This window comes from Diceros bicornis, chromosome 18, assembly GCF_020826845.1.
Source record: "Diceros bicornis minor isolate mBicDic1 chromosome 18, mDicBic1.mat.cur, whole genome shotgun sequence".
NCBI classification, from domain to species: domain Eukaryota; kingdom Metazoa; phylum Chordata; class Mammalia; order Perissodactyla; family Rhinocerotidae; genus Diceros; species Diceros bicornis.
The window spans coordinates 42265335-42284998 of record NC_080757.1 but is presented as its reverse complement, the minus strand read 5'-3'; the positions used below and the strand labels follow the sequence as shown (position 1 = coordinate 42284998).

The window sequence follows — 19664 nt, the reverse complement described above, 5'->3', positions numbered from 1 at the left end:
AGCACTGGAAGTTAGGTCTGTCCCCTACCCTGCGGCCCAGGCGAGTAAGCAGGCCCTCGTCGTCCAGGGCCCCCAGCGTGTACAGCTGCTCCATGGCTGTGATCAAGGTTTCCATTGGTGGGGCATCCATGAAGTCAAAGGACAGCAGGTCATTGATGCCCATGGCCTACAACAGAAAGGAAGAAAGTGTGTGATTGATAGGCAAGCCTCACCAGTGTTAAATAGGGGGAGGCTACTTGTCACTTTCTTTCTTTTTATTTTATTTTATTTTATTTATTTATTTACTTCCCCCCTCCCCCAAAGCCCCAGTAGATAGTTGTATGTCATAGCCGCACATCCTTCTAGTTGCTCTATGTGGGACGCGCCCTCAGCATGGCCGGAGAAGCGGTGCATCGGTGCACGCCCGGGATCCGAACCCAGGCCACCAGCAGCGGAGCTTGCGCACTTAACCGCTAAGCCACGGGGCCGGCCCAACTTGTCACTTTCTTTCCTTTTTTTTTGCTGGGAAAGATTCACCCTGCGCTAACATCTGTTGCCAATCTTCCTCTTATTTTCCCTCCACAAAGCCCCAGTACATAGTTGTATATTCTAGATGTAAGTCCTTTTGATTCTTCTATGTGAGCTGCCGCCACAGCATGGCTAATGACAGATAAGTAGTGTGGTTCTGCGCCTGGGAACCAAACCCGGGCCGCCGAAGTGGAGCGTGCCGAACTTTAACCACTAGTCCATCAGGACTGGCTCTACTTGTCACTTTCTTTCCTGTTTCCTCAATTGCAATTAGGAAGCCACCAGAAAGATTATCAGTAACCTCCAGGGCTGGGCCGCACAAAACTCAGGCTAGTAGAAAGCATACACTTTCTCAGGAAACTTTAAAAAGCAATCCCTCAAAATGACAGTACATACAACTCAACAAAAAGACAATTAAAAAATAGGCAAAGGACTTCAATACACATTTCTCCAAAAAAGATATAAAGATGGCCAAGAAGCACATGAAAAGATGCTCAATATAGTTATCCTAATAACTAGTAATTAGGGAAATGCAAATCAAAACCACAATGAGATACCACTTCATACCCACTAGAATGACTATAATAAATAAAAGAAAATAAGTGTTGGCAAGGATATGGAGAAAAAGGAATCCTCATACATTGCTGGTGGGAATGTGAAATGGTGCAGCCACTGTGGAAAACAATTTGGTGATTCCTCAACAAGTTAAACATAGAATCACCATACGATCCAACAGTTCCACTTCTAGATATATACCCAAAAGAATGGAAAGCAGGGACTCACCAATTGCACACTAATGTTCACAGCAGCGTTATTCACAATAGCCAATAGCTAGAACCACCCAAATGTCCACCGACAGATGAATGGATAAATAAAACAGGGTATATACATACAACGGAATACTATTCAGCCTTAAAAAGGAATGAAATTCTAAAACATGCTACAACATGATGAACCTTGAAACATTATGCTAAGTAAAATAAGCCAGAGACAAAAGGACAAATATTGTATGATTCCACTTACATGAAGTACCTGGAATAAGAAAATTCATAGAGATAGACAGTAGAATAATGGTTACCAGGGGCTGGAGGGAGGGGAGAAGGGATAGTTTAGTTTAATGGGTACGGTGTTTCTGTGTGGGATGATGAAAACGTTCTGGAAATGGATAGTGGTGATGGCTGCACAACACTGTGAAGGTACTTAATGCCACTGAATTGTACATTTTAAAAAGGTTACAATGGTAATGTGTTGTGTATTTTACCATAATGAAAAAAAAAGATAAGACACCAGCTTGTCCTGTCTCTTGCATACTTAATTTCTACCGTGCATCCAGGAAGTGCTTCATATCGTGTTAGGTGGTAGGGATATGAAGGTGACTAAGATATGGCCCCTGCTCTCAAAGAGTTCACAATGGTGAGACACATGGACACAAAACCATGGCAATTCAGTGTGTGCCTGGCCCAGAGTAGGCATTCAATACATTTGTTAGCTAATTTGATGAATTGAAGAAACGAATGATGCACTACCCAAGTGTGTATAAAGGATGATGTGGGAGAACCTAAGCTTTCTGTGTCTTTCCCATAAAGTCATCGTGACAATAAACACGGCAGGTGTTCAATAAATGCTTATGGTATGAATAATAACTATCAGGAATTATGTTAGCAATCAAGGAGCCCTGTGCCAAGTGCCTTTACCTGCATTATCTCATTTATCTTCACAACAGATACGATTAACAGGCCCCCCTTGAGAGGAGAATACAGAGCAGAGGGCCGAGCAGATACATTTGTCAAGGACACACAGCTCGGAGCAGAAGTGTGAGCCACACATGCCTCTCAGTTCTCACTCCAGAGACTGGAGCAGGTTTTTTTCTGAAGCTCTGTTTTAGCCTCTGTTACGGGGAATGAATAATAAACTACCACAGAGCACTCCGCACCAAAAGTGCCAGGGCTCCAGGGTAGCAACAGTGTCAGGGGCTGGGGATGTCATCATCTGGGAAATTACTCATGCGGCTCCCCTGCCAAAAGAGGATAAGGGTGCTCACTGGGGACTGAGAAAGGAAGAGACATGATTCAGAATGAAAACCAAGCCCCCAGAGGGCCAGTTGGAAACCTGTACTGATGGTTCCCTTGCAAAGTTTTTGGACTGGGAGTTTTGCTTCCGTTCTAAAAGAACAGAATTGGATCTGAAAGCTAAAGGGTTGAGGGAAGTGTGTTTGTCCACAGTTTGGCACTGATTAGATTTTTCTAACATCCTTTTAGAAAATGCTCTTAACTAAAATCTTTTATAACCAAATATCCTGCTGGTTATTATGGTAAGAAAAAAATGTGCATTCACAGCAGACATGCCAACTTAGCCCCAGACCTGCAGTGGGGAGGCCGTTATCACAGCCATTTGCATTTCACTCAAAGGGACTGGTTCCAGGTTACTAAAGTATTTAACAAGGTTCATAAAACTGAGATTCATTTGCTAAGGCCATAGGACTGGGATGTTCCACCAACCCATTCCAACAAGACAGTGATTGCTACCTTGAGCGACAGCACAGTGCTGGCTAAGTTGGTTCTCTGGATTTCCGGCACGTTGGTGGTCAGCATTTCATCTCTGTAGGCACGTTCCGTGTAGAGCCGGTAACACTTCCCTGGGCCTGTTCTCCCAGCTCTGCCAGCTCGTTGCTTTGCCTGAGCCTAGAGGGGTGGGCATATAAAAGTAACATATCTGTTAAACATTGCTTAACAGCTTTACCCAGGAAATCAGTTAAAAGGGATACACTAAGCAACTGGCAAATCCGAAATGGGGTTTATTTCACTTCCTTTAGGACCATTTCCAAGACTACCAATGCTCTTACCATCCTCTCTCCAACACTCAGCATTCAGGAAAGTTTGCTCAAGTGAGGCAAATACAAGCAAGGTGAATGGAAGAAATATTGTAAAGATCACAGAAATATACCTTCAAAATAGTGTGGCACAACATAAAAAAGAAAGCATAAAACAAGATGGCAAAACACCATCCCCACAGTTATGACCAAAAATGTAAGTGAACTAAATTAATGTCATGTTAATCATACCAGTGCTGACTCCAGCCATTTTAAAAATCAGGTTTGAAAGACTCAATGACAAAAGGAAATGTTCACTCACACAGGTGAAAAAGCAAGCTATAAAACAATACGATACTAATTTTGTAAAAACAATCTTTATGCATATATATAAACTACCAGAAGGAAAAAACTAGAGAAAAATACCCTAAAATGTTAACTCTGATGGTAGGCTTGCAGATGAAATCTATTTTCTTTCTTTTTTAATTTTTTTTTAGGTGAGGAAGATTGGCCCCAAGCTAACATCTGTTGCCAATCTTCCTCGTTTTTGGCTGGAGGGAGATTAGCCCTGAGCTAACATCTGTGCTAATCTTCCTCCATTTTATATGTGGGATGCCGCCACAGCATGGCTTGACTAGTGGTGTGTAGATCCGCACACAGGATTCGAACCTGCGAATCCCAGGCCGCTGAAGCAGAGCAGACAAACTTAACCACTATGCCACCAGGCTGGCCCCTCAAATTTTATTTTCTTTACTTGATCAAATATCCAATATTGAACATATATTATGTTAATAATTAGGAAAATTAAATATTTAAACAAAAAATATACGAAACTGCATACTTACTAGTATTGCAACCATGAAAGAAACAAATGTGAAAAAAGATGGGCAAGAAAAACATCAAAATGATGACAGTGGTGGTAGCAGGATTACGGGTAATTTAAATTTTTTCTCCTATTTCCCCAAAATAATGTAATATTACTTCTGTTATTAGGACAGAAGGGTGCTGATTTTTGAAATTAAAAAAATATATAGTTTAGGGCTGACTCCGTGGCCGAGTGGTTCAAGTTCCGCGTGCTCTGCTTCAGTAGCCTGGGTTCACAGGTTTGGATCCCATGCACGGACCTACTCCACTCATCGGCCACGCTGTGGTGAAGACCCACATACAAAATAGAAGAAGATTGGCACAGATGTTAGCTCAGGGCTAATCTCCCTCAAGCAAAAAAAGAGGAAGATTGCCAACAGATGTTAGCTCAGGGAGAATCTTCCTCACAAAAAAAAAATATACACATATATATATATAGAGAGAGATTAGATATAGATATAGATGGTTTAGCCATAGGTTGCTAGGAAGCAGTGAATAGCAATCTGAAGAGGGCAATTTTCTGACAAAACCACCTAGCATCAGGATTCATAAATTTCTAAGTCAGCTTCAAACCAAAGGATGACTCGAGTACGAAAGGTCACTAACCACACGAAGGCAGGCAGCAAGGACACATGGTAGCAGACTCCACAGCAATCTAGAAGTTTCTGTCCAAATCAGGGAGGGAAAGCACAACTCATTTCTTAATCACTGTGAGTTGCACACATCACCCCAAGAAGTGGTACAGAGCACACACGCTGGAGCCAGACTGCCAAGGTTCAAATCCGGGCTCCACCAGCTGTGTAACCTTAGGCAAGTAGCTTAAACCCTCTGGGCCTCAGTCTCATCTGTGAAATGAGGCTAAGAATAGTATCTACCACAAAGGATCGATGCAAGAATGTAATGAGTTCGTGCATGTGAAAGTACCTAGGACAGTGCCTGGCACTTAGTAGGCACCCTGCCAGTGTTAGCTATTATTACTTAAGTTTCAAAATGAAAATAGCCTTATGGTTTTTAAAGATTACGAAATAATACATGCCTCTTGTAAGATACTAAGACAATAAATGAAAGTATAAAGAAAAAGTGCACTTCATCCATCAGCACAGTAACCAACAGCACCACCAAGAAATCACCTCAGCCGACATTTCGACTACATGCTTTCAGTCTCAGACACACACACTGCACAAGTGCACAGCATCTATTTTTAAACAAAAATTGGATTATATTATTCATGCTATTTTGCAGTTCACTTTTTTCAAGTAATATATCACAGGTATATGCTTATGTCATTAAATATAGATATACACCACCATGTTAATGCCACATAACATTCTGTGGCATGGATATACTATATTTTATTAAACTATTTCCCTTTTGGAGCTTATTTAGAATTTTTATAGGTTTCCTCTAATATAAACAATGCTTCAATGAACATCCTTTTCCATTACCTTTGGATACATGTCCACTCATTTCTAACTTTCACATATATTTCTAGAAGTGGAACTGTTAGGTTAAAGAAATGAACTGTTAAATTTTGGATACATTGTGGCCAAACTCCTCAAAAAGGATGATCAGGTTATTCACTTTTTAATATAATTTAGGCAGGAAATTATTCCACAATTATCTTATAAATTATTACTAGATATCTGTGGCCAAATACAGTATTTTAAAAAATAGTTCTTACCACTTGAATTAGATAATCCAGGGTGCTAAAATTCAAACTTTTTTTTAAATTTTAAGTTTTATGAGGCTTTTTAATGTGAAACACTAAAGATTAAGAACAAACAACACAAAATCTCCCTTATCTCATGAAAGCACCAAGTATCTTGAAACTCCACCTTTGAAAACAATAAAGTTCAAAATACAAAACCACAGAAAACTTCAGAAAGCCCTAACCAGGATTTTCAGCAAAGCTGTTGGTAGAAGCCGCCACACCTGAGAAATTGGAGTCACCACGAGCTGGTCGATCCCTGTCTTGGAATTGTAAACTTTCTGTTTCACGAATCCAGGGTCCACCACATAGTAAATGCCATCAATAGTCAGCGACGTCTCGGCAATGTTGGTGGCAATCACGACCTGCAGGGGAGAAGGACACAGCTGGATAATAATACTATCCCGCCCGGGGTACACAGGCTCAGCCCTAAGGTGTGAAATGGGACTTCTGAACTCAGACAACTTCCCAAAGGAGTGTGCCGTTCTCTCCCTCTCTAGGGAGTTAGATAGCATTAATCTCAGCCTCAAATGGGGAGAAGGGGAAGCACCTTCATCTTAAAGGTTAGGTTGGGGAGGGGGTGGTACCTGAAAGGAGAAGTGGAATAAGAAAAAGCTAAGGCCAAGCAAAGCCAATTTCATTTGGTGCAAATAGCTACACATCTCATTCTCTAGATCCAATGTTGATTACCACAATTTTAATTTTCTAGCACGCTGGGAAAGCAGAGATTTCCTGGCATCACATGTGCCAGCGCAAAATGAGATTTTTCTTCCCTCACGGGGACATCTGGACTACAAAATGGGCTGTTTGTGTATGTGGAACAAGAGGGAGATTTTTTTTTTCTGATCATATAATGAACCACGAGGCGGCAGAGGAATTTTCATGGTTTGTGTGTACACAGTAGTATATGTGATCTAGAATATTATTGGTCTCAGCTTGGCACTGCCACTGTTCTTCCACCCAGAGGTTCAGCTATTAAACACAACTGCTTGGAAAAATCATTGCTAGGAGGCACCAGAACATCTCACATCATGCCAGCACCTTACTGGCCCTGAAAGGCTTCTACCTGCCACAGAGCTGCAGAAGCCCTGCTTAGACAGAAGTCCAACCATCAGGAACAGAACAGAAGAGGAATCACCATCTTTTCCCCAACACCTGCTTCTCCTCCATGTTTCCCTCCTCAGCACCATCTTCTACCCAACTGCCCAAGCCAGGAACCTGGGAGTCATTCCTGACTTCTCCCCTCCACCTCCTGACACCCGCTATGTCCTGTTCATTCTAACTCTTTAATGTTATTCAAATTCATCTGTCTTCCATCCTAAGTATACACTCTAGAGAAATAAAAACATACGTCCACACAAAAACTTGTAAATAAGCATCCATAGCAGCATTATTCATAACAGCTAAAATGTGGAAACAACTCAAACGTCCATCAATAAACATCCTTTGGATAAACAATGTGGTACATCCACATTTTGGATACAGAATGATATTCTACAACAGAATATTATTCAGCAATAAAAAGAAATGACGTATTTGGGGGCCGGCCCGGTGGCGCAAGCGGTTAAGTGCGCGCGCTCCGCTGCGGCGGCCCGGGGTTCGCTGGTTCGGATCCCGGGCGCGCACTGACGCACTGCTTGGTAAGCCATGCTGTGGTGGCGTCCCATATAAAGTGGAGGAAGATAGGCACCGACGTTAGCCCAGGGCCGTCTTCCTCAGCGAAAAAAAGAGGAGGATTGGCGGATGTTAGCTCAGGGCTGATCTCCTCACAAAAAAAAAAAAAAAAAAAAAAAAAAAAAAGAAATGACGTATTTATACATGCTACAACATAGATGAACCTTAAAAACATGCTAAGTGAAAGAAGCTAGTCACCAAAGACCACATATTATATGATTCCATTTATGTGAAATGTCCACATTAGGCAAATCCATAGAGACAGAAAGTAGATTAGTGGTTTCCAGGGGCTGAGTAGAGGGGTGAATGGGGGGGGGGAGGTAGTGACTGCTAAATGGTACAGTTTTTGAGGGGCTGATGAAATTGTTCTAAAATTAATTGTGGTGATTAATGGATTAATCACCATTAACAATGATAATTAATGGCCACACAATTCTGTGAATATACTAAAAACCACTGAATTATATGCTTTAAAAGGGTGAATTGTATGGTACATGAATTTTATCTCAATAAAGCTGTTATTTTGAAAAATTCACCTGTCTCCTTTTCCACTGTCTCATACACACACTCACACACTCAGTTCTAGCTACTGGAACTGCAAGGCTCCCTGAACTGGCCACACTCTCCCGCCTCCAGGAGGGAGATGGCAAAAAGGAGAGGTTTGTGTCTAAGATTTTCAGCTTCTATTCTGCTTTAGGTGGGCTACACCATTCGATTTGAGGACTGCACCAGCAGTGCAGTTGTGTACCCCGCCTGTGTACCCCGGGCGGGATAGTATCTCCATCTTAAGCAAACCCCATGAGAGCCAGCTGCAGTCACCACGTGGTTTCAGAGCACAGGGGAGTTTCATTTCTGCCCAGTGTTACCTTTCTGCTGCCAGGTGGAGCTGGGTCAAAGATTCGGGTCTGCATCTCACTGGGAAGAGCAGAGTACACTGGGAGGATAATCAACTCTGGAACATCAGGTCCCAGGGATTTCATTCTTTCATACAGGATCTCACAGGCAGTATCGATCTCTTCCTGACCAGTCAGGAAGACCAGGATATCACCTGAGAAGAGAACAGGAGCATTAACTTGCTTTCTGTGTGTGTATTCTATACAAAGGTCACGGTGACATTACAGAACTCCAAATGATGGAACACACACTCAAATTTCGATCTCTAATAAATCAAGAGGCTTTCATCTATGCATGTTTATTCTGTTGTTTTTTTTTAATTTTTTTGTTTTATTTATTTTTAATTTGTGTCTATGCTTAAAAGAGGCATTTAAACCCTCCACATCATTATTTATATTTTCACCACCATTTCAAACATGCAAACTTGAGACTTAGAGAGACCAATATTTAAATAGCATTTTTAAAAGATGAGGGACCAGCCCGGTGGCATAGTGGTTAAGTTCGCGTGCTCCGCTTCCGAGGCCCGGGGTTCACAGGTTCGAATCCCGGGCACAGACCTACACACCACTTGTCAAGCCATGCTGTGGCAGGTGTCCCACATATAAAGTAGAGGAAGATGGGCAGAGATATTAGCCCAGGGCCAATCTCCCTCAGCAAAAACAGGAGGATTGGCAACAGATGTTAGCTCAGGGTTAATCTTCCTCACCAAAAAATAAAAAATAAAAATATGAGCAAAAAAGAACTCACATTAGGACTTCTGGCCTAAGAGGAAAAAATACTCTTTTCCCCCACCTGGTGGTTCTGTTAAATGGATCTGCATGACAGTGATCAAGCTGGCATCCAGATAGTCTGTCTCAGGCTCCTTTGTGTACAATATTTCCACTGGGTATGTTCGACCTGGGATGGTGAAGATGGGAGCTTCATAGAAGTATTGAGAAAACTTCACTGCATCCAAGGTGGCTGAGGTGACAATCAGCTTCATGTCCTGCCGTTTCTGAACCGTCTAAAGGGAAAGGTGATGGGCTTACTAAAAAGGACTACCCACAAAGGCACAGGTACTCAAAGCCAATTCCCAGAATTCAGTTACCAACAGGTAAAATAGTCACCAAAGAGCACCTAGTTACCTTTTTCAACAATCCAAAGAGCACGTCAGTGTGAATTGTTCTCTCGTGTGCCTCATCCAACATGATGATCGCATACTGAGTGAGGTCGGGGTCAATCAGGCACTCTCGGAGCAACATACCATCTGTCATGTACTTGATGACTGTTTCGGGGCTGGTGCAGTCCTCAAATCGAATGGTGTAGCCCACCTAAAGCAGAATAGAAGCTGAAAATCTTAGACACAAACCTCTCCTTTTTGCCATCACCAGGCAAGATTTCTGCCCAGTGAGACTGCTACTCATAACCCTTTTTTTTTTTCCTCCCTTTTTCTCCCCAAAGCCCCAGTAGATAGTTGTATGTCATAGTTGCACATCCTTCTAGTTGCTGTATGTGGGATGCGGCCTCAGCATGGCCCAACAAGCGGTGCGTCGGTGCACGCCCGGGATCCGAACCTGGGCCGCCAGTAGTGGAGAGCGCACACTTAACCGCTAAGCCACGGGGCCGGCCCCTCATCATCTTAATACATAAGAATTGGACCAAAATGTACAGTAATTTCTTCACAGTAAAATCTGCCTTGGACTTGATCCTGAACAGATCAATGATGACAATGAGAACTCTCTCTCCCTCAAGAGAAACCTGAAAAAAGGTAGTATTATTCCTATTTTATAGATAGAGATCTGGGCCTTTACACTTTCTTCAGGCATTTCCAGAACAGCTTCACTACCCACTTACCTCCTGGCCTAAGCAACAACCAAATTCCTCTGACACTCTTTTGGCCACCGACATGGCTGCCACTCTTCTGGGCTGGGTACATCCAATCTTGCCCCTGGAAGTGTAGCCCGCCTCCGCCAGGTACTGAGTGATCTGCGTTGTCTTCCCAGATCCTGTCTCTCCAATAACAATCAGGATTTGATTGTCATGAACAGCCTGAAAGCAACAGAATATAAATACGGTCATTAAAGTTTACTGCATATCACTCTAGAGTAAGATAATTAATGTTTACGTTCTAACACTAAAGGAGAAAAAGGGGACAGAACAGTATATATATGTTAAGATTACAAATCAGCGTTTAAATTATTTTTAATCATGCATAGAAAAAAATATTAATGGTGATTTTCTATGGGTGATGCTCTTTCTTTTTTTTTTTTTTTTTTTTTTGTGAGGAGATCAGCCCTGAGCTAACATCAGCCAATCCTCCTCTTTTTTTTGCTGAGGAAGACGGCCCTGGGCTAACATCTGTGCCTATCTTCCTCCACTTTATATGGGACGCCGCCACAGCATGGCTTACCAAGCAGTGCGTCGGTGCGCGCCCGGGATCCGAACCAGCGAACCCCGGGCCGCCGCAGCGGAGCGCGCGCACTTAACCGCTTGCGCCACCGGGCCGGCCCCTGCTCTTTCTTATTTTAACTGCATGTATAACTTAAAAACTTCAAATTTTATGGGTATTCTTTTTTTAACTGACTCATTTCTTTTCTTTTGTGAGGAAGATGAGCCCTGAGCTAACATCCGATGCCAATCCTCCTCGTTTTTGCTGAGGAAGATTGGCCCTGGGCTAACATCCATGCCCATCTTCCTCTACTTTATATGGGACGCCGCCACAGCATGGTTTGACGAGCGGTGCATCGGTGTGCACCCAGGATCCGAACCTGCAAACCCCAGGCTGCCGAAGCGGAGCATGCGCACTTAACCATTATGCCACTCGGCCGGCCCCCGGACTCATCTATTTTTTTTATTGGTTTTGTTAAATTCCTAAAAACATAAAGATGATGCTAAAAGCATAAACTATCACCCAGGTATCCCTGACTTTATATATACATATATATATATTTTTTAAGTATTACATGCACGTAATACTTAAGAATTCAACAGTAAATAAAAAAGGCACATAAAATGTTCTTTTCTACTGCCACTCTCAAATCTCCAGTACCTTATCCCCAAAAGCCATCTTATTTATACACTGTTTATAACACCAAAGGATTAGAATCAACCTACATGTCTATTAGTACAGGACTAGTTAGATAAGCCAGAGCACATCCACATAACAAAGCACTAAAAAAAACTAAGGAACAATTTCTGAGCTTTATCACTAAGGGGAAAAAGCAAGATGCAGAACAGTGTATATAATATGCCGCCATCTAGAAACACATACAGTACATATAAAACATATAATATGTCTGTGTGTATACATATAAATTTGTACTTGCTTGTATACATATAAGATATTACTGAAAAGAATTGCTGGAAACTAGTAAACTCGGTTCCCTAGGGAAGGTTTGGTGATCTTAAAATCAGATCTCCAGAAAAGGGAAATAAGTACCTGAAGCAAAGTCTTGCTTATAGGGGATCACTGGCCAAGCATCCCTATTTTTCTTATTGACCGGAGCTGCTGGTCCATGCAACACCATACTCTGCCCGCTTGGAACTGCTCTAGAGTCCCCCAGTTCAAACAGATTTATTTCCGCATAGGAAAAAAAAAATGTGTAAACTAATATATATATATTAGAAGCGGAGTATGTGCACTTAACCGCTTGCGCCACCGGGCTGGCCCCTATATTTTTAAAAAGTACTTGGAAATGTTCTGTTTTTTTTCCTATCCCCTTGGAAAAGCCATTTCAACTGTGCACATACCTGTCCAGCTAATTTCAATTAAAACATGTCATCTTTCTTTTAGAAAACATCCCCACTCCCTCACCAATACATCATAAAGGGGCTTCTGACCTGGACCAGCTGCTCCTTCAGTTTGTAGATGGGCAGACTCTCTCTCTGCTCAATGATTGACATCTGTGTCTTTTTTCCATAAGAAGCTTTATTGCCCCCAAAGGCATGTTTCTTCCACTCAGGAATGTCATTGGGCATCATCCCAATACCCCTCATATTGGCAGCAATCTGCCTGCCTTCCGCTGCAAAGGAAAACAGGTGACTTAGTATTATCCTCAAGCTACCTCACTGCCCCCTCCCCCACATTCAACAAATCACATTTCTCCAGTACATTTCTCCTCTCCACTACCTCCCTGTTCAAGCCACCATCCTCTCTCCTCTGAACTACTATAAAAGCCTCCTAATTCATCTCATGTGTCTACTCTTGCCCCATCCAATCCACTCTGCAGGGCACCCTCAATAATCCTTTGGAAATGCAACTCTGATCATGCCACTCCCCTGCTTAGAATTTTGCAACATTTCCCAGTGAACTTCAGAATTGAGCCCCAATTCCTAATGTGATCTAGAAAGTAAAGTCTTGGCCTGCCACTCCTCATCCCCCACCACTCGCCCATCACTCTCTGTATTCCAGCCACACAGCTCTTCTTTCCCACCTCATAGCCCCAGCACAGGCTATTCCTCAGCCTGGGACACACTCCCCTACCCCCACCATCCCCTTTGATAGACTAAGCCTTATTTATCCTTGGGGTCTCAATTTTCCCAGGGAAGTAACCCACCATAGCCCACTACATGACCTGTACCTCTTCATAAGGCACTGGTCATGATTTAACTAATTAGTTATTTAGTACTTATTTGATTAATGTCATCTTCCCCACTATACTGGAAGCCTCACAAGAGCAGGGATCATGTCTATTTTCCTCACAGCTGTATCCCGTTGCCTAATACATATTAATAAGTATTTGTTTCAACTGTATCCAGTAGTTAGTTAATATTTACTGCATAAAGAAGTATATGAAAAGGGAAGTTTCAAAGCTGTATTATCTTTAGAATAAAAATTTTTAAGTTATTCAGAAGAAAAAGTCAGCCAGTCTAATGATTTGACCAGGGTTACTAAAACATTTTTGGTTTTAAACATTTGTTTCAAAACAAAAGAAACAAAAAACATGCTTTAACTGCAGGGAAAAACCAAATCACCAAAGCCTAGACTGAAGGCTGTATGTTTTAGCCAAGGCTAAATGTATGTGCTGGCAGTGTCCCCTCCCTTTGTACTCAAAGGCTCAGAATTTTTTTGAAAAGTCCACACCCCCCTCCCAGTGTCCTACCATCAGGCAGAGGATCAACCCAGTGTTTGTTGAGTCCCATGGGAATAGAATCCATCTCGGCTTCCCGCTGGGCCTGCTTGAGTTCCCGTCTTTCTTTGGCCAAAGCACTCTGCATCATTGCTGCTTGGGAGAGGGAGCCATCAGGGTTCTAGGGCAACAAAGTACAAAGCAACATCAGAATGGGATCTCAGCAAGCACTAAATGTCCGGGAAATAAAATGTAGATGTTAAGCCACAAATCTAAAAAATGAGACCCACCTGGAAAAAAGTTGTTATGAACGTACAGATTACATGAAAAAAGTGGATAAATTGTAGCATATTCAAGAATGTGAATGAGGACAATGACAAACCACTGAAGGAACTGGGGATGTCTGGTTTGAAGATGAGAACCCCAAGAGAGATATGCCATATAAGAAAGGGATGAGAATTCTTCTGTATGGTCCCAAGAACTAAAATTGAGACCAATGTGGACATCTCAGTAAGACAGATTTTAACTCTGCCTAAAGAACTAAAGATCAGATCCATCTGAAGAGGGAACGGGTCTCCTTAAGGGCTGGTGAATTCCCTGCCACCAATAATGCCAAGCAGACGTGAGAACACCACATGGGAGGAACACTGCAGAAGGATACATGGGTGTATTACAAGCATTGTATGGGTGGCTGAGCTGGGAGACCTTTAAGATATACTTTTCCAAATCTAAAATTTTATCTTAACAGTTCTATGAATTCTCCTCCTCACAGCTCTGCCTTCCACAACACCCAGTGCTATAGTTTCCTACTGGGGGCCAGCCCAAGATCAAGTGAACCTCTCAAAACTGCCTTTGAGGGCCTGCCTGGTGGCACAAGTGGTTAAGTGCACGCGCTTCAGCAGCCCGGGGTTCGCAGGTTCAAATCCCTGGTGTGCACTGACGCACCTCACGTCATGTCATGCTGTGGTAACATCCCATATAAAGTAGAGGAAGATGGGCACGCATGTTAGCTCAGGGCCAGTCTTCCTCGGCAAAAAAAAAAAAAAAAAGGAGGATAGGCATCGGATGTTAGCTCAGGGCTGATCCTCCTCAAAAAAAAAAAAAAATTACAAAAAAAAATTGCCTTTGAATTTGGAAGGTAATGATTCAAGCCCTAAGGCCGAGGCAAAGGCAGTGATGGTAGATCCAGCCCTCATATTTATCTCTGTTTCCTCCCAAAACACACTAAAATGAGAGCCAAAGAATTAAAAAGGCAAAAGCAACAAAGCCAAGTCAACCTCCCATTAAAACAAAAATATTCTAGACCCTGACCAACAGTCAACACTACCTCCGTGGCCTGAGGTACTTACACGGCTCTAACAACGTGCTCTGAAAATGGAATTGTTACTTTTTAAAAGTTCCCTGTCACGTGCAGGTTAGAGTCCCAGCATTTCTCACCTTAACGATTTTAATAGGGCTCATGTCCATGCTTTGCTTGGTGTGTCCTCTCAGGAATGGAGGCTCTTCCTCAACCAGTTCGATCTCAAGGTCCTCATCTACAAGTGCCCCCCAAAAGAAGAATTTAGCCAAAAACAAAAGAGAAAAATGACCAATCATTTTCACCAAAACTATTAATTTCCACAGGCACCAGCAATCTTTATCAAAGAGAGCTCCCGAGGTGAAAAGCACACAACGCAAGTGAAATTCTACAGCAGGTGACTGCTTCCCCCGCACCCCCCGCCATTCCTAGGGCATCTGTGCTCCAGCCCAAGAACTGATCGGTGCTACCTTCAAAAGAAGTTAAGCCTGTGGAAAAAGTGCTGTCTGACATTCTAAATGGTACTAAGGCATTCGCCAACTAATTTCATTATGGAATAACTCTTAACCCACAATAGATTGGCAAAAAAAAATTAAGGTGGCAAAGACGTGGAGCAATAGGAACTCACACTTATGGTAGAAGCGTACAAAAGTCGCACAAAAACTTTAGAAAACAATTTGGACTGTGTGGTAAAGTTGAATATGCACATTTCCAACTACCCAGTAATTCTCCAACATATTTAGGAAAAAGAAAAGATCTTGCACATGTGTATTAAGAGACAAATATAAGAATTTCATAACAGTATTATTCATAAAGGTAAACAAAAAACTAGAAATAGCCCATATGCCCATAAAAAGTAAAATGGATAATTTATGGTAAACTTATATACAGAAATACTCTACAGCAATGAAAATGAATGAAATACAACTATAAAACCCAACATAGGGCCGGCCCCGTGGTTTAGCGGTTAAGCGCACGCGCTCCGCTGCTGGCGGCCCAGGTTTGGATCCCGGGCGCGCACCGACGCACCGCTTCTCTGGCCACACTGAGGCCGCATCCCACGTACAGCAACTAGAAGGATGTGCAACTATGACATACAACTATCTACTGGGGCTTTGGGGGGGAAAAAAAAAGGAGGAGGATTGGCAATAGATGTTAGCTCAGAGCCAGTCTTCCTCAGCAAAAAGAGGAGGATTAGCACGGATGTTAGCTCAGGGCTGATCTTCCTCACACACAAAAAAAAACCCAACATAGATAACTATCAAAAGAATGATGGTGAATAAAAAACAAAAAGAATTAAGTTCAAAAACAGACTAAACAACATGATGTTTTGGGATAGATATATAGATGGTAAAACGCTACAGAAAAGCAAGGAAATGATTAACACAAAATTTAGGACGGTGGTTATCCAGGGGAGGAAGGAGGAAGAGCTCTTCAGAGGGGGCATGTAAGGGCTTCAAAGGCGCTGGTAAACTTCTACTTAAGCTAGGAAATAGGTAGGTATGTTAATGTAGGTGTTCATTTATTATTGTTATATAAATTATATATGTTCCAGTATAGGATTTATTTTATAATTTTTAAAAATTGTTGGGTGCAGTTAAAAGTTGTTTCCAGGGCAACTCAGAGGTAATCTAGGTGGATCCAGGGTTTTCAGAACACTTACTAAGAACATGGGATCAAATTTACTCCCCGAAATACAATGATAACTTTCTATATCCTGAAAACGTATTATAAACAACACGTATAACAACATATAAATGTTTGTCAGAAAAATGAATGTTTTTGCTTTCATCATGGAGGGAGCCCCGTTCTTTGAGATGAGTGGTGAGACCCAGGGAACAAATGAGCTAAACCACCGGGTTAAACTATAAATCAACACCCCTATCCGATGGCTCTCAACATGCCAACTGTCTTCCCAATCCATTATCCTGCTCAATCCAAGTGGCTAGTTACCTTCTTCATCATCTACTTTAGGGAGAATGCCGGTCTCTTCATCAAAGTCTGGAAACTCTTCTTTGGAAAGGACATTGGCAGCAATCATCTAGCCAAAGGACAAAAGGCAGCATTTGTAACCAGCTAGGATTAAAACTGTCCTTTTGTAGGAGAGTTAGTAGAGAGGTTTCATATAGGAAACCAAGGTTTTTTCCTCCTCTGACCCAGGATTGCAGGCCTCAAACATCATATATCCCATGCCTAGGAGGCACAACAACATGTGCCAACAACATGGCCCAAGGGTCTCATTCCCAGGAAGATTTATCTGCTCCTTCCCTTGTTTCCATAGCATTCCGTACATTCCTTATCATGTAATATGTAAATCTTCACAACTATTTGTTTCAATCTATCTCCTCCACTGGACTTTGAGTTCCTCAAGGGTAGGAATTCTGTAGCCCTAGCATCTACACAGTGCCTGACACATCATGGTTGTTTACCTTGAATGATGAAAAGAACAAACATTTACACAGCACTTACCTCATGCAGGGACCAATCTAAGAGCCTCACTTCTATTAACTCATTTAACCCCCACGATGCTGCCACTGGCCCTGCTTTACAGATGAGGGCACTGAGGCACAAAGAGCTAGAGTAACTTGGCTCAAGATCACACAGCTGGTAAGCGGCCAGAAGTCACCCCAGGCTGTCATGCTCCAGAGCCCGCACTTCTAAGGACTATGCTACATGTTGAATGACTATGTGGCCACAAAAGCAAATGGCCCCAACCTGTTTGATCTCCCACTTCTCTGGGTCAGAGATGCGGGTGAGGCGCTTGCGCTCCAGTGAGTCATCCTCTACTTCGGGGGCACTGACGAGGGAGAGGTGAGTGGGTCTGTCAGGATTCCTCATTGAGGTCTCCTCATTGGTCTCCCCAACAAGATTTCGTCGTCGATTTGGGTTTAGATCTTCTCCGGTCTCTTGATCCACATCCTAAGGCACAAAAACAAGGGAGCCAGCTCACGTGCCATCCTCTTATGTTTCCTTGGCCATCAGATGTGGAAACACGCTGGATATCTCACCTACCTTCATGCTCAGGCTGGTCTTGGTCCCAGTGAAAGACAGCACCTTGACCTTGACCCTCTGGCCTTTGCTCACCACATCAGCCACATTGGCCACGCGGCCTTCCCGCCGGAGCTCAGAGATGTGCACCAGCCCTTCCCACCGCTTCCTGAGGGAGAGGCAGACACATCTGCAGCATGCCTAAAATACTTTATCCCCAACAGATTTCTACCCTTGTTGGAACTGAACAAAAGGAAATGATCTTACACAAAAGAAGAAAGTACCAAAAGGCAGTACCAAACAATAAAACAGTGTCACCACCCTCCCAAAGAAAATGGATGGGGGAGGGAGGACATGACACATTCTCATCTGTTTCAACCAGCAAAAGGCAACCAGCAAAAGGTTGAGATCTCCTGAAGGCAAAGGAAGGAATAAATGGCTTTATGACATTTCAAATAAAAAGTCAATTTATAGCAACCTGACATGACTGATTTGATTAAAGTGTCGTTAACCATTAACTTTTTAGAATGTGAAAATCCCCAGTGATAAAAGAAATTCTGCGCATCACTGGTGTGAAAGAAGAGCACCAGCCATTACCTCAGTCCCTCCAGCTGCACAAAGCACCCAAACTGCATGATGCTGGTAACTTTGCCGTTGTAAATGTCCCCGATGGCAGGCTCTTCTGGGGGAGGGCGGTCCACGTGCTTGTCTCGCCATCTGTCCACATTCCTCTCCCCATACTTGTCTCGGTCCTTCCGGTCTTTGAGGGGACTCTGACTTCTGCTCCTGGACCGATACCTAGACTTCCCTTTATTCCTCTCCCGGGTCCTGGAATGTGATCGAGAGCGGGACCGGTGTCTCCGCTTGTGGTCTCTACTGCGGTCACGGTCTCGCTCTCGCTCTCGATCGCGGTCTCGCTCTCGGTCTCGGCTCCGGCTCCGCTTCTTTTTCTTTGTCTTGTCCCTAACAAATCAACAAACACCTGTCTGAAAAAAAAAACCAGCCCAATTTCACCTTTGCACCCCCAAGCACCCAGCACATGGCAGGTGCCTACCGAGTGTTGAACTAAATTAGAGTTTCAACAACTATGACATCCATGCAGCCCAATAAACGATGAGGCCACCAACATATTCAGCCTCTTTCAACCCAGATTTCTATCTTCTGAACATCTCAGCATTTGCTGCATAAAAACTCTCCGCAGGGAGCAATGAAAATGGATCCAACAATATACTACATGGCCAGTCTAGATTCCGTCAACTTGCCCAAAATTTTGCTTGGCTGGTCCACAAAATTCAACTATCATGGTATCCTAAGCTTACGAAGGATAGGACACTAAGGACTAACCGGTGCTCAACGTCTCGTTGCTTCTCCTGGCCCGCTGCACTGGGCATCAAGGCCTCCAGCTCTTTGAGGACATCCACAGCGACCTTCACGTCATCCTCATCCAGCATGGTCTGCAGGGGCAGAGCCCAGCAAAGTTAAGAGGAGAGGGGAAAACAAATCAAAAAATCTGTACTTCAGGTGCATCTACAAATCTGACAGCCCCTCATCACTGACCACTTACGTGAAGGAAGCAGAGGGGGTGGAGATTTCCAACACAATTTGAGATAGAGAAGGAATGAGTGAAGGAATGAGTAAAAGCACGCAATGATTATACACAGAAAATAGATGTTAAAATTTTTAAAACGCAACTCTCCCTCTGCACTCCCTTCCCCCTTCACCTGCTTTATTTTTTTCTGTAGTTCTGATTGCTATCAGCTACATTATACACTTACTTATTTGTTTACTGCCTGTCTCCTCCCTACTAGAGGGGTTTCCATGTTTATTTCCTGCCCCCACCCCAATACTAGGATATAATCTCCAAGAGGGCAGACA

The 19664-nt window shown here is 43.0% G+C and overlaps 1 protein-coding gene across 1 annotated transcript in view; it reads right to left on the bottom strand.

Moving 5' to 3' along the window:
* The window catches only part of DHX8 (DEAH-box helicase 8), a 31753-nt gene that overhangs the window by 5827 nt on the left and 6262 nt on the right, over positions 1-19664 (bottom strand). The window contains exons 5-19 of the mRNA XM_058561104.1: positions 19134-19243; positions 18387-18752; positions 17814-17958; positions 17517-17720; positions 16755-16842; positions 14942-15039; positions 13538-13685; positions 12276-12457; positions 10290-10484; positions 9581-9766; positions 9249-9459; positions 8429-8610; positions 6113-6253; positions 3033-3188; positions 29-166 (exon numbers count right to left, since the gene is read on the bottom strand). Coding sequence (XP_058417087.1) covers positions 29-166; positions 3033-3188; positions 6113-6253; positions 8429-8610; positions 9249-9459; positions 9581-9766; positions 10290-10484; positions 12276-12457; positions 13538-13685; positions 14942-15039; positions 16755-16842; positions 17517-17720; positions 17814-17958; positions 18387-18752; positions 19134-19243 — 2550 coding nt within the window. The remainder of the gene's footprint in view (positions 1-28; positions 167-3032; positions 3189-6112; positions 6254-8428; positions 8611-9248; positions 9460-9580; positions 9767-10289; positions 10485-12275; positions 12458-13537; positions 13686-14941; positions 15040-16754; positions 16843-17516; positions 17721-17813; positions 17959-18386; positions 18753-19133; positions 19244-19664) is intronic.